The sequence below is a fragment of the Lagenorhynchus albirostris genome, chromosome 14 (genome assembly GCF_949774975.1).
Source record: "Lagenorhynchus albirostris chromosome 14, mLagAlb1.1, whole genome shotgun sequence".
Classification (NCBI taxonomy): domain Eukaryota; kingdom Metazoa; phylum Chordata; class Mammalia; order Artiodactyla; family Delphinidae; genus Lagenorhynchus; species Lagenorhynchus albirostris.
The window spans coordinates 44,275,823-44,289,643 of record NC_083108.1 but is presented as its reverse complement, the minus strand read 5'-3'; the positions used below and the strand labels follow the sequence as shown (position 1 = coordinate 44,289,643).

The window sequence follows — 13,821 nt, the reverse complement described above, 5'->3', positions numbered from 1 at the left end:
TGTAAGAACCAGCCTGTCCACATTGGTTGGTGTGTTATAGGTGAATGGGTGTTCAGAGCAAACCATGGGCTCATGAGAGCTAATTTTCAACCTCCCCACTCAAGTGAAGCAGCCTCATTGTTTTATCCCTTCCTTTCCCCAGAATTGGAAAGATACACTAGGTGTCCTCCTTGCTTCATACTCTCTCATATACCATAATCCTCTAGGAATGTTTAGACTTCTACATGCCTTTGAGGCTAATGGTATAAGACTATAACCTTTCCTTTTTCTTTGTTCTCAACCACTGATGTTTTAATTACTCTTTCTGCATTAATTTTTAAAGACAAAATAGCATGTGACTGGTAATCTTTCTCTTCTCGCTAGGCTCTTCTGCTATTTTGGGTGACTTCTGTTTTACCAATATCCTGATCCTCAATTTCTTGACATTTTCATCTACATGGAGTGTTTTTCCCATTCCAATTCAGCCATTTACTCCCATAACCCCATCCTGAACTTTATTCCTTGAGTCGTCTCTGCTTCTTTGTTTTGGTTCTATAACTTTATTGGACAATCAGCAGTTAATTCTCATCCACACTATCTGTAGATTTTTGAAAGTAGGGACAGGTACATAGGTAACCAACATATAGAGCTTGTGTGGTGAATCTTCATCTTCATTACACTTTCTGGACAACTGCACACAGATATGGTATGGGACATTCCTTATTCCTTTGGCCCAGACAGCTTTCTTGAGCCTGGTGTCAATGTGTAAATCTGGAGTTCCCATCTGCTTCATGGCAAATTTCCAGATTATTTTGAGTGCCCGAGGGGCACACTTCTTGAAACCCACTCCTTGGATGTCCTTGTGAATGTTGATAGCATATTCTTTGGTCACCACCTCATTGATGGTGGACCGACCCTTCTTCTCGCCACCCTTCTTTGCGGGAGACATCCTGCCATGCCAGGGTTGGAAAGGAAGAGAGAAAGGGATTGTGGGAGGATCTTCTCTGCTTCTGATATCATATAGGCAGGATCACAGAGATGACCACAGCCTCCTATCCTTCCATCCTTCCAAATAGCCATCAAATCTATTGGATGGACCAAAATGTTCATTTGTTTTTTTTTCCGTAAGATGGCTGTAGTAGCACTTAGTTATCTTTAACTTTATTTGAAACAATTTTGTTAGATTTTATGTGACAGCTGTCATATCAACATGCATTTAAAAAAAGACTTATCAAAATTGGTGAATTTTTATGTAGCCATTTTAATATCGAAGATGGAAGAAGAAAAGCAACATTTCTGGCATATTATGCTTTATTATTACAAGAAAGGTAAAAACACAACTGAAACACAAAAAAAGATTCGTGCACTGTATGGAGAAGGTGCTGTGATGGATCGAACATGTCAAAGTGGTTTGGAAGTTTCGTGCTGGAGATTTCTCGCTGGACAATTCTCCATGGTCAGGTAGACCAGTTGAAGTTGATAGCAATCAAATGGAGACATTAATTGAGATCAATCAATGTTATAACATGCAGGAGATAGCCAACATACTCAAAATGTCTAAATCAAGCATTGAAAATCATTTGAACCAGCTTGGTTATGTTAATCACTTTGATGTTTGGGTTCCACGTAAGTTAAGCGAAAAAAAACCTTCTTGACCATATTTCCACATCTGATTCTCTACTGAAACGTATTGAAACGTTTGGATTATTCCATTTTTAAAGCAAATTGTGATGGGCTATGAAAAATGGATACTGTACAACAATGTGAAATGGAAGAGATCATGGGGCAAGCAAAATGAACCACCGTCAACCACACCAAAGGCCGGTCTTCATCCAAAGAAGGTGATGTTGTGCATATGGTGGGATTAGAAGGGAGTCCCCTATTATGAGCTCCTTCTGGAAAACCAAACGATTAATTCCAACAAGTGCTGCTCCCAATTAGACCAACTGAAAGTGGCACTTGATGAAAAGTGTCCAGAATTAGTCAACAGAAAATGCATAACCTTCCATCAGGATAACGCAAGTCCGCATGTTTCTTTGACGACCAGGCAAAAACTATTACAGCTTGTCTGGGAAGTTCTGATTCATCTGCCGTATTCACCAGACCTTTCACCTTTGGATTTCTATTTATTTCAGTCTTTACAAAATTCTCCTAATGGAAAAAATTTCAGTTCCTTGGAAGACTGTAAAAGGCACCAGAACAGTTCTTTGCTCAAAAAGATAAAAAGTTTTGGGAAGATGGAATTATGAAGTTGCCTGAAAAATGGCAGAAGATAGTGGAACAAAAGGGTGAATACGTTGTTCAATAAAGTTCTTGGTGAAAAAGAAAAATGTGTCTTTTATTTTTACTTAAAAAACTGAAGGCACTTTTTGGCCCACCCAATATTTCTCTCCATTCCTAGCGTCACTACCGATTCCTCCCCCATCCCATCCTCATCCCTTTTCTGGATTATTGCTTCCACCTCTTACCTGATCTTGCTGACTCTGTTTTGTAATTCATTCCTGTCTGTTCCCTGTCTTCAGTGTTCCCTCTTTATAAAATTCAAATTTTTGATAGGTTACTGCCCTTAGGATATTGTCCAAACTCTTGAACATATGTATTTTATTTGAGCCCATTTCTTTTTTTGCACTTCAACTCTTACCCCAACTTCAACCCACTTCAACAATATCACCCCACATCCATCTCTCCACTCCAGCAAGATGGAAATTCATTGAGTTCTCCTGAGATTCCATATATTCTTACCTCTAAGTCTTCAAGTATGTTGTTTTCTGCCTGAACTTTCAATCTCACACCTACCTATAAATTTCACTCCCACCACTCACTTTATCTAGTTCTTTCCTATACATTTGTAGGTCTTACCTTAAATTTTACTTACTTTATAAAGTTTTCCCTAAATTTCCCCTGGCCAGGCAGCCCTTGGATGCCCCTACACCTTGTATGTAGTGCCCCTATTTTCACGTTACTAAAGCATTCTCTACTTCCTAATCAGATAATTTATTATACTTTACAATCATTACTTTATTCTTTGTAAGTTCTTTGATCAATACATATTGGGAGATGTTAAAAGTTGGACTTTACTAAACATCTCTTTTCTTTACTGTTTATATGAAATGGTCTGAGGAATAAGGCAGTATTATATTTTAGAAATATTTCCCAGTTTAGGCTAGCATTGTTTCTTTCCTTTTTTCTTTTTCTTTTTGGCTGTGCCACGTGTCTTGTGGGATCTTAGTTCCCCAACCAGGGATTGAACCCGGGCCCTCGACATTGAAAGCACAGAGTCCTAACCACTGGACCACCAGGGAATTCCGCATTGTTTCTTTTCTTGATGAAAAATATTACACTGTAAAAAGGTGTAAATATTTTGAAGGAATATTTCAAAATATTGAAGGAAATGGGAACTGAAGATTCTCTGATAATTATGGGATCTTAATATCTGGTGTTTCATAAGGCTCCCTTTGTAGTACTTGCATTAATGTATTGAACTTAGCTGGACCTATATTAATAAAAACTAACATTTATTAATCATTATATACTAATCACCATGGCACTTTGCATGCATTTGCTCATTTGCTTCTTCATACCTTATTAAAAAATAGGCATTATTCCTATTATCACAATCTAAGAAATAAAGAAAGCAAAGCTGATAAACCTTAAGTAAATTGCCTAAGGTTTACAGTTTCTCTAAGTGGGGAAATCCAAGTACACACTCAGGTAGTTAGGTGTCAGTGTCTGCCCTCTGAAAGAAACAAATGTTTTAGCAAAAAAGTAAACTCAGTATAGGGGAGAAACAGTGTGATGTTAAGAAATCAACTTTTGAAATAGAAACAAGACCCTTATTTACTATTTCTCAAACTAGTTTCTATTTTTGAATCTATTTATTTATGATCACCTGACTAGCTCATACTACCTGTCCTGTTGGACATAATTAGATACTTCTATTTTATATTGACACTCATGATAGAGACATAAAATGATTGACCTAGGGAATGAAAACTGAAGGTACTGTTTGCCACTCTCATCATCTACTAAAAAGTAACCAAGTATCTTGTGGAAAATGCACTTAATGAGGAAATATCATATGGCCTACCATGGCAACAAAATCAAGCACATTGCCGAGAGCATGTTCAAGAACTATGGGTTGTATAGTCCCAAATCCTTAATTAAGAGCCCTTTCCTATAAATTCCCTGAAGTATAGTCTAGTTTACTAATAGCTACAAATATCCTTGTCACAAAAATGACTTCTTTTGCACTAAATATCACATATACCAGGAGAGTGAGCATGACAATAGCATAGTAAAACTGATTTCTCTAAATTCTGGGTTATTACACTAAGTTCTCAATATTTTGTAATAACCTATATGGGAAAAGAATCTGAAAAAGAGTGGATATATGTATATGTATAACTGAATCACCTTGCTGCACACCTGAAACTAACACAACATGTAAAGCAACTATACTCCAATATAAAATAAAAATTGAAAAAAAATAAAAGCTAAGTTCACATAGCCAGGAACAAAACTCATATGAGGGATGTTTACATAGTATATGATTGGGATTTGAAGGATGAGTTCGCAGGCTGGGAGGAAGAAGTAAGAAATGGCAACAGAGGTAATGAATTTCCCATTTTAAGACAAGGATAGGTCTCTGCATTTCTATTCCCTCCCTTCCTTCTCTCCTTCCTTACTTCCATCTGTCCTTCCCTCTGCTTTATATTAGGGATTCAAATGTATGAATTCAGGGGAGAAACATGTATTTTACTCAAAGAGATACAAACCCTGTCAGAAGTGCTGGAACCCACCACTCATTTTAGACAGCAAATTTGAAAATCATCTACTCATTCCAATCTGTTTATTTAAAAACAAACACATTAAGGAATAAGATATGTGAAAGATTATTATCCATTTTATGTTAATACTTTTTACATTCTTTTTATATTTAGAAAAAACCTCTCTTAAAATGAAAAGGATATTATTCTAAATTATAATTCAATTTTTTACACAAATCATGAAACAGCATCAAGAAATTTAAAATAAAAAACAAAAACAATTATTACTATCTTCTATTTGTATGAATTTTGGTAATTTCCGTATTTTCTGGGACTTAAATTTCTCACCCACAAAGTAAGGACACTGATACCTCTCCTATTTCACAAAGATTGAGAATCAAATTTGAGAAGGCACTTTGTAAAGGCTAAAGGATTATGAACATGTTTGTAATTATAATGGTGTTGTCTATTATTTTCCCAGCTAAGCCTTAGTAGCAGTTGCAATTACTAAATCAGTATTCATGTAGATAATATCATTCAGAATGCTCTAGAGATCTCTTAATGAGATTATATAAAAGCAAATATTTTATCCAGTATTGGAATGCATCACTTTTGAAAGTTAATGGATCAATCGCCTAATAGGAACAATAACTATAATGGTTTACAACAGAAAGTGGAAATATCTCTTTCAACTGCCATTCTAAAGGGAGTTAGGTGGGAGGGAAACAATTATGCAGAGTGGATAACAGTGCTCAGAATTATAAAATGTGCCCTGGAATCTTAATAAGTTCAAGTAGACAGATGTTTAAAGTTGCACTCATCAAGACTAAGAGAAATGCTTTTCCCACTGGTATTTTAAACTTTTTTTAAAAATCTGGATTCTTTACCTTAAAGCTTTTTATTTCTTTCAGAATAGATTGCTTAAAACTGTCACTTAGCATCTTTGAAATTAAGTCATTTATAGTTATTTTCTTTTCTAATCTGTTACTGAAACCCTTTTACAGAGGACAGATCTATATGATTTAAAGTATTTATTTGTATTTTTCCTTTCCTCCCAGGGACTTTTGCAAGGAGTACAATTCCTATGAGAAGATTCTTGAAATAATATACTTTTTTCAATTCTGCGGTCAAACTTTATGGGACATCCTGATTGCCATGCACATTTCTTGGAGATTCACCAATGCATATCAGCATATTAATAGCTGTGTATCTTTTTGTTGTAGGACAACATACTTAACTATTTAAACCAGTGTTTTTTTAATTTCTTTGGCCATTGGTAAAGCAAAAGCTCCTCTGTAGTAAGGCTGCCTAAGCTGGATCCCAGGCCTGCCATTGATCTATCTGAGCCTAAATTTCCTCACCTGTAAAACGTGGATTATAAGATGCATAGGTCACAGGATTTTTGTAAGGATTACCTGAGGTGACATTTGTAAAGTGCTTAGAACATTGCCTGACATGACTGTGCAAGTGTTTATTAAAAAGAGTATCAACTTTCCTTTCATGCCTTATTTTTTTCAGAGCACTGCTACTTGAGGGATTATGTAGCTGTAGGAGTTGGGCAGGGGGTATGGAATCTAATTTTAATAGCCCCCAAGATTGTAGGCTTCTTGAGGATCAGAGAAGTTAAATAATTTGCTCAAGACATAGTGGTGGAGATTCAAACCCAGACAATTTTTGGTCCTGGTCCTTATATGAAACTACTGCATTAAATGCATCTCTGAGGGATAAACAGCAGATTATTCTTTCATGTAACTTCTCTCTTAGAAATGTTTGTTCCAAGTAAACCTTTATTTCCTAACACACGTAAAGGATTTGGGGCAAATAGGACCAAAAGAATTTTGCTGTCCTTTCAAAACTGGTTCAATTGCTCAACAATTTTGGCTGTCTCTGTCACTTAAGTAAAAGATGAGAATCAAAATATGAAGAATAAAAAGATTTCAACCAAAATCTATCCAAATCCTAACCAAAGTAAAAATAATTAGAAAGGAATATGACACATTGACACAGGACAAGGTGGTGGCAGAGAGAGGAGAAAGTACATCAAAATAATTTTACGATATTTTAGTTAGCAAGCAAGGAAGAATAAATGTAAATCAATCTCCCATGTTTCTTTTCATGCCCTTTTGGTAGTTTAAAAATTATTAGAGGTGGGATGGGGAGGGTGGGAGGGAAGGAGACGCAAGAGGGAAGAGATATGAGAACATGTGTATATGTGTAACTGATTCACTTTGTTATAAAGCAGAAACTAACACACCATTGTAAAGCAATTATACCCCAATAAAGATGTTTAAAAAAAAAATACAACTAGAACTGTGAAATGTACAAGCCACAGAAAATTTAAGTTTAGGTAACTTCTATGTGACTATGTAAATGAAGCTTTTTGATAATTTCAGATTATTTCAAATAAAATCCAAAGTCAATATAATAATAAAAAAAATTATTAGAGAAATGTATTTACCATTTCAAGTCACCCTGGCTCTTTCTAGTTAAATTTCTGTGATAGTTCCAATTTTCTACCTTCCTGCTTATAAGATTCTTTTTGATCAATGCATTACAAAAATCTTGTGACAGTATTAAAAATAAAAATGCCTCGAGTTCTCCTTATTAAAATGACATGGTTAATCTATCTTTTAAGCATACCTACTTGGTTTGCTTGGATAGTGTACATTAAGTGTGTGTTTTCTACTTTGCATTGGGCTGAAGGGTTAAACGGCCATCTATTGCTTCAACCCTGTTCCAACATGCTTTATAAACTTGCAGAGGAATTGTATGTGAGACTTGGTGGAAAAAGAATTAGCATATAAAATAATTAGAGTAAAATAATTTGGAAAATCCAATCAAATACCAACATATGTGGTAGATCACTAGGAAGGAAAGAGAGAACTGATAGATCTGGGTTGATTTCATTGATAAAGGATATCTGCCATTTTGCATATCAAGGGTTAGGAGAACCAGGGCCTGAATCAAGTTTCATGATGTGAATGGGTACATTTGGATCTGGTCAGATTATGGAGGTCATCTAAGGATTGTCTAAGGTGTTTGTAATGTGATGGGCTGCTTTACTGCCAGTACTTTGTCCCCCAGAATGTTGAGGTAGAGACCTGCTGTCAGATGCTGTGCAGTGGGCTTCCTTTACTGAGTAGAGGGATGAACCAAGTCAGCCTCCACATTGCTCTTCTTATAAGACATGTCTCATTACATAATCTGCCTTTCCTATTCATGTTCTACACTACACGAGTATTTCCCAAATTTTGTTATCAAGAACGTGTGTATTAGACACATTAATGCATATTTTGTAAAAAAAAAAAAATTTACCCAGATCGCTAAGTTTTCTGACCTTAGGAATATGCTTTGTCATTAAAAATGCTGTAGGACTGAGTAGTCTAAGAGAACTTTAAGGCCTTTAGAACTTGAAGAACTAAGACCCTTTAAGAATTTCAAAGGGTCTGACAATAGCAAATTTTTACAAATCAAAGAGTTTTTGAATTATATTATTCAATAGATACAAATAAAAACACTTCAAGTCAGTATTCTGCATGCACTATCTGCATGACACTGAATTACCTCATACTCGTAAAGGATAAATGTATTTGTCAATTTTAATATAAAAATTTGGCATTTTAGATATGTGCTTATCTTTCTAAACTTTGCATATGCCAATTAAATAATTCTTAAGATACAGAAAAAAATTAGAAAAAAGTTTATTTTATAATTATTGACTATCCTTTATATGGTACTTTGGTGATCAGCTGTATTAGGGGTTAATCCAATTAGTGTAAATATGCTTTATTATGCAAACAGAAGTTTGAATATGGCTTTTCTGCCTTTGAAAAAAGTGTTTATTCTGTTTTTACAAAGAATTATTCCAATAAATGAAGATAGTATTGCAGAGTAGTATGAACTCTCTGGGGAGTCTCTCTGGGGAGAGACTAAATGAATTGCTATTCTAGTTCTCTTTCTAAATTGCTGTGTGACCGTGGGTAAAATTTCAGTGGAGTAGCAATGCAGTAGAGAGGTTCAAAGCATAAACATTGGAGCTCCATGGACTAAGTTGGAAGCACAGTTCTACCACTGATGAGCTCTATGACCTTTGGCAAGCTATTTCACCTCTCCATGTCTCAGTTTCTTGATCTGTTAAAAGGATATTAAAATAGTACTCAGCTTGTACGTAGCACAGTTACTGGCACATGGTACGCACTACTTAACCCTGCTTTAATTATTTATTACTCTGGGCTTCAATATCTTCAGCTGATGGAGTTAGACTAGATGATTCTCAATGTATTTTGTTTCTAACATCCCAGGGTTTTGTGCACTGGATTATCAACAAAGAAATTGAAACATATCTGTCTTTATGCCCATGAAGAAGCTATATAACATAGTAAGAAATATGCTAAAATTGTATTCAAGAAGCACGCGATGGGATACAGAAATCCTATTCCCTCTTCTTTTTTTCTTTTTTTTGGTAGGGCTATTTCTCTTTTAATAGCTTCCCCCACCCTGCACACGTAAGAACATTAAATGCAGAATTATTCGGCTATTGGAAAAATACAGTCCTCTTTTTGCAGCATAGAAGTGCAGTTTGCCTCGATCTATTTCAATGACAAGCAATTATGAATATTCATTTATTTTTATTGAATATTCATCAATATTCAATAAAAATAAATCTATTTGCAAGGATTTCCATCAAAAAGGGAAAAAAGGCTTTTTGGAACTTTCGTCTAGTTAGAGATCTAACTCGATGAAGCATTCTAGGCAGCCTAAGACCTCTGTACAGGTTTATCAGTGGATCTTGTATTGTGCTTGCAGAGATTAGCAGGATTCAAAGGTGGGAGGGGTTGGAGGGCACTGCGGGATTAAGATTAGAATGACATCATGGAGAAAGACACAAGAAGGAAAGTGTAAGGTTTTTTCCAGGTATCATAGATTGGCTAGGCTAATTTCTTAAATCTCAACATTATTGATATCTGAGGCTGGATAATCCTTGTAGTGTGGGGTCTTCTATGCACTGAAGGATATTTAGCAGCATTCCTGGCCTCTACCAGCTAGATGCCCGTAGATCTCCCCGACTTGTGACAATCAGAACCGGCCCCCGACATCGCCAAATGCCCTTAAAGGGGGCAAAATCACCCCTGATTAAGAATCCGTGCCCTACAGCAATAGTGTTCTTGTATAATCCAGTGGGTAGTAATTTTGTTTAAAGGGACAAACAGCAGATAGCCTTGAATCCTTGAGGAAAGATGCTAACTTCCTTAAGAAATGAGGAATGAATGAAAGTGTTCGTTCTTTTACAATGCCTGTATTAATGAGTAAGTTCAATTGTGGTCTATAACATAGAAAGGGGGAACATATAGAGATGAATTATATGCCACAACAGTATCATTATTCCCCCTGTTATTAATAAAAGATGAGGTGAAACTAACCACCTGCCACCATGAGAAATTTTTTTTCTTAATTTTAAGATGATTCAAAGTAAAATCACAACTCACCGATGTTTCACAATAACTGGGGAAAAAACATTGAAATCAAATGTTCGACACAATGAGAAGGACCAAATATGATCTGCAGCTTTGATGTACTTCCTTTTATTTTTTCCTTTGGGATCTTAAGCATCTGTCCTGCCCCTGATCTTTGAGAGCTGGGAATGAGGTAGCTCAACAGTATAGCCATGGCTTGAGGCCAGCAGACCACAGTGATTGGTATCCTCGGTTAAGAAAAGTGAAAGGGCTAGAGGACATAAACATTAATTTTGGGAGAAGGTGAAAGGTCAGTATATTTTGCTGACCCTTTCAGTGAGGTCTTCAGCCAGTGTCAAGTAATCAAAAAATGCCTTTAGTTTAACCTTTGGTCTGTCGAACTGAGAACAAAACACAATCACGGTCATAAAGCTTTTGCTGTTGTAAATAAGAAACGTGGGTAAAGGTTATTAGACGGTAAAAGCATGTTTAGTTTTCTTTTTCAAAACGAGATGGAAGAGAAAGAAGACTGATGCTGTACATGGGAATGATGTGAGAAAAGAAGAGCAATTTCTAATTTTATGAGATCTATTGCAGTGTTGTTAATTTCTATTTTTAGAAAAATTTAATGTAGGATCTAAAGAGAAATCTATGTCTCCACATAGAAAATATGACTCTAAATTGTATGCTAGAGCAAAGGAAATCATATCTCTCAAATAAAATTTTGTACTTACACGCGGGTGCACACTCACATGCCAATTAGGTGGCTGAGAGATTACTACAATCCTGGCAGGCACTGCCATGTGCATGGTTTTGAATCATGCTCATTGCTCCTATTCAGGTCACTATCTATAATTCAGGCTTATTCAAAAACACTCCACTTTGTCAGTTTTCAGCGCACTATTTTTAGCGATAAAATGTTGCCATTAGGGAGAAAGAAATATGGTTCTCCCTCTTTTGTTAAAAGATACCTATTCTGCAGCAGAAATACTTATGTGTTTTTCACTTGCTCTCTAGCATTAACTTACACTTTGACACGGAAAGCTTGAGGTCTTTTGTGGCAAATTATTCATCCTTAGCATTTTGGTTGTTAAGGTGACTAGATAATAACTGGTATGTTATTATTATTTTAAATGAAAGGATGTCTTAAAATTCCTTGCTATTTTAGGCAGATCATTCAAATCTTTTGAAAGAGATTAGTATACCATTTCCGGGAAAGCTAAGGTTATTGACTCCTTCAAATACTCTGTTTAGCTTGGCTGTCATCACACCATCAGGTGTGAGGTGTATAAATAACCTCACTTTAACACGTGAGAAATAATAAAAAAGACTCCTGGATGCTAAGATGTGAAATTAAATTCCAGGTGCTTTTCAGAGTTATTTGGGACATTTTCCAGTTGTCAATATGGAAATCATGTCACTCAGGGCAGGGATCTGTTGCCATGGGAAAGCACAAGCTGCACCGTTTGACAAGTTGGCAGTTGCTACATTTGGTAGAAAAGAAAAAAAACGTAGAGACAGGTACTCGAAGATGGCTGTTCACCAGGGATTGGTGAACTGGCTTGGAAATAAATTAATGATTTTTCTTTCTTTTTCAGAGACATTTGTTTATGCATAAAGATGATGGTCTTTTAGGTACATTTATCCCAGAACTTAGGCATAACTCTGTCCCTTAAATATACAAATTTATTACATCCAAGCATTTAATTGATTCATTACTAACATTCAGATTACCAATTCCAATGTGTGAGGGCTTTTCCCCATTCTATCAAGCAATTATCTGACAACAGCAAGGCGCCCTACAATTCAACTCAATCCTGACACTATTACCTGGAGATAGCATCAGACTCCACAGGTTAAGGACTCAGTGCCTCAGGACTGTGTCCACTTCAGATGCCAATCACAAATCCAGGTTGTTATCTATACTTCTGACCAACTGGCTATCGATCAGATGTTCCCATGACCCCCTCCTTAGGTCTGATTAATTTGCTAGAGTGTCTTGCAGAACTCGGGAAACCAGTTTACTCACTAGATTACCAGTTTATTACAGAGAATACTAAAGGATAAAGATTAACAGCCAAACAAGGAGATGCATAGAGCAAGGTACAAGGAAAAGACACAGAGCTTCTATGCGCTCTGAGCAGGCCACTCTCCCTGAATTTCCAGGTGTTGATCAAGCTGGAAGTTCTTGAATCCTTTCCTTTTGGGGTTTTATGGAGGCTTCATTACATAGACATGGTTGATTAAATCATTGGCCATTGGCGACTGATTCAACCTCCAGCCCCTCTCCCTTCCCCAGAGGTCAGGGGGGTGGAACTGAAAGTTCCAACCCTCTAATCATTTGGTTGGTTCCTCCAGCAACCAGCCCCCACCCTTAAATGGGTCGAAAAGTCTTCTCATTAAGATAACAAAAGACACCTATATCACTCTCATCACTTAGGAAATTCCAAGTGAATTTTAGGAGCCCTGGGCCAAAAATGGGATGAAGATGAAATATATATTTCTTATTACAAATCACAATATCACAAATACTGGGAATTCCCTGGCAGTCCAGCGGTTAGGACTCCGTGCTTTCACAGGCAAGGGCCCGGGTTCAATTCCTGGTCGGGGAATTAAAATCCTAGAAGTCATGCACGAGTGGCCAAAAAACCCCAAAAACAACAACAAAAAAACCCCCAAAAGACGAATATCACAAATACTCACTTTAGAATGATGATATGTTAGAGGGGTAATTTAGCATTCATTTGGACTGGGCTATGTCTTCCATATGATGTTTGGAGTCAAACACCAAATTGTTGGGTGAAGAGATTAAAGGCCTCTTTTGTTTAGTCCTAGTGAGGTTTCCATTAAATATATTGTTTTTTGTTCCATTCCCTCAGTACCCCCAAAGATGTTGACAACTAGGCAACAGTTCAGAAAAGAGCAAGGAATGTTAAGAGGATTGACAAATTGATCTTTCAATAAAACAAAAAACCTGCACATCACACTTGAAGAAGCATGTCAATTATTAATTTCCCTTTAAATTCAAGGGGGCACCCTCTAACCAAGACATCTGCTATCTCTCTAAAGTAAAACCCACTGTCACCCTCATTTGGCCTACATCTAGTAGGAATTAGACCTTACTTAAGATGTTTAACATTTGGAAATACTAGAATGTATGCTGTAGTCCAGCCTCTTCCATATAATATTTTTGCCTGACACTTAAAGAGTGTAAAAAACTATTTTTTCTCCAGTCAGATTTTTAATTCTAGATGGGAGTAAAAATAGTTGGAGTTTCAAAGTAAATTTCCAAAGCCAGCTACCCTGATAAAACAACGTATAATCAAGTAGAAGAAGTATAACGGAACGTCAGACAATAATCAGTATCAAGGCTGTAAAGGGTAAAGAGCTTTATTATTTGGGGTCTTAGGAATTGCAATTCAGGAGACACAGATTTGGGTAAAACCAAAAGAGTGTTCCAAGGAAGAGAAAGAGTCAGGGGCTTATAAAGGTAAGAGCCACAGGTTGTTAAACTTTTCTTTCAAAATTTACTGTTGGCTCTGATGCATAAAGGAAATATTTGTCCTTAAGGGATAGGCTGTCATGAGTTATTTAGGGTAGGGGTTCTATAAGTACCTTGAGTT

The 13,821-nt window shown here is 36.3% G+C and overlaps 1 protein-coding gene across 1 annotated transcript; it reads right to left on the bottom strand.

Annotated features, from left to right (window-relative positions):
- Positions 1-550: 550 nt before the first annotated feature.
- On the bottom strand, positions 551-928 carry LOC132532197 (large ribosomal subunit protein eL31-like). The gene has a single exon (XM_060170506.1). The coding sequence runs from the start codon at positions 926-928 to the stop codon at positions 551-553; it is 378 nt and encodes a 125-aa protein (XP_060026489.1).
- Positions 929-13,821: the final 12,893 nt, after the last annotated feature.

Excerpts from the sequence above, each read along its gene's own strand:
- LOC132532197 (XM_060170506.1), bottom strand. The coding sequence starts at position 928 with ATGTCTCCCGCAAAGAAGGGTGGCGAGAAGAAGGGTCGGTCCACCATC.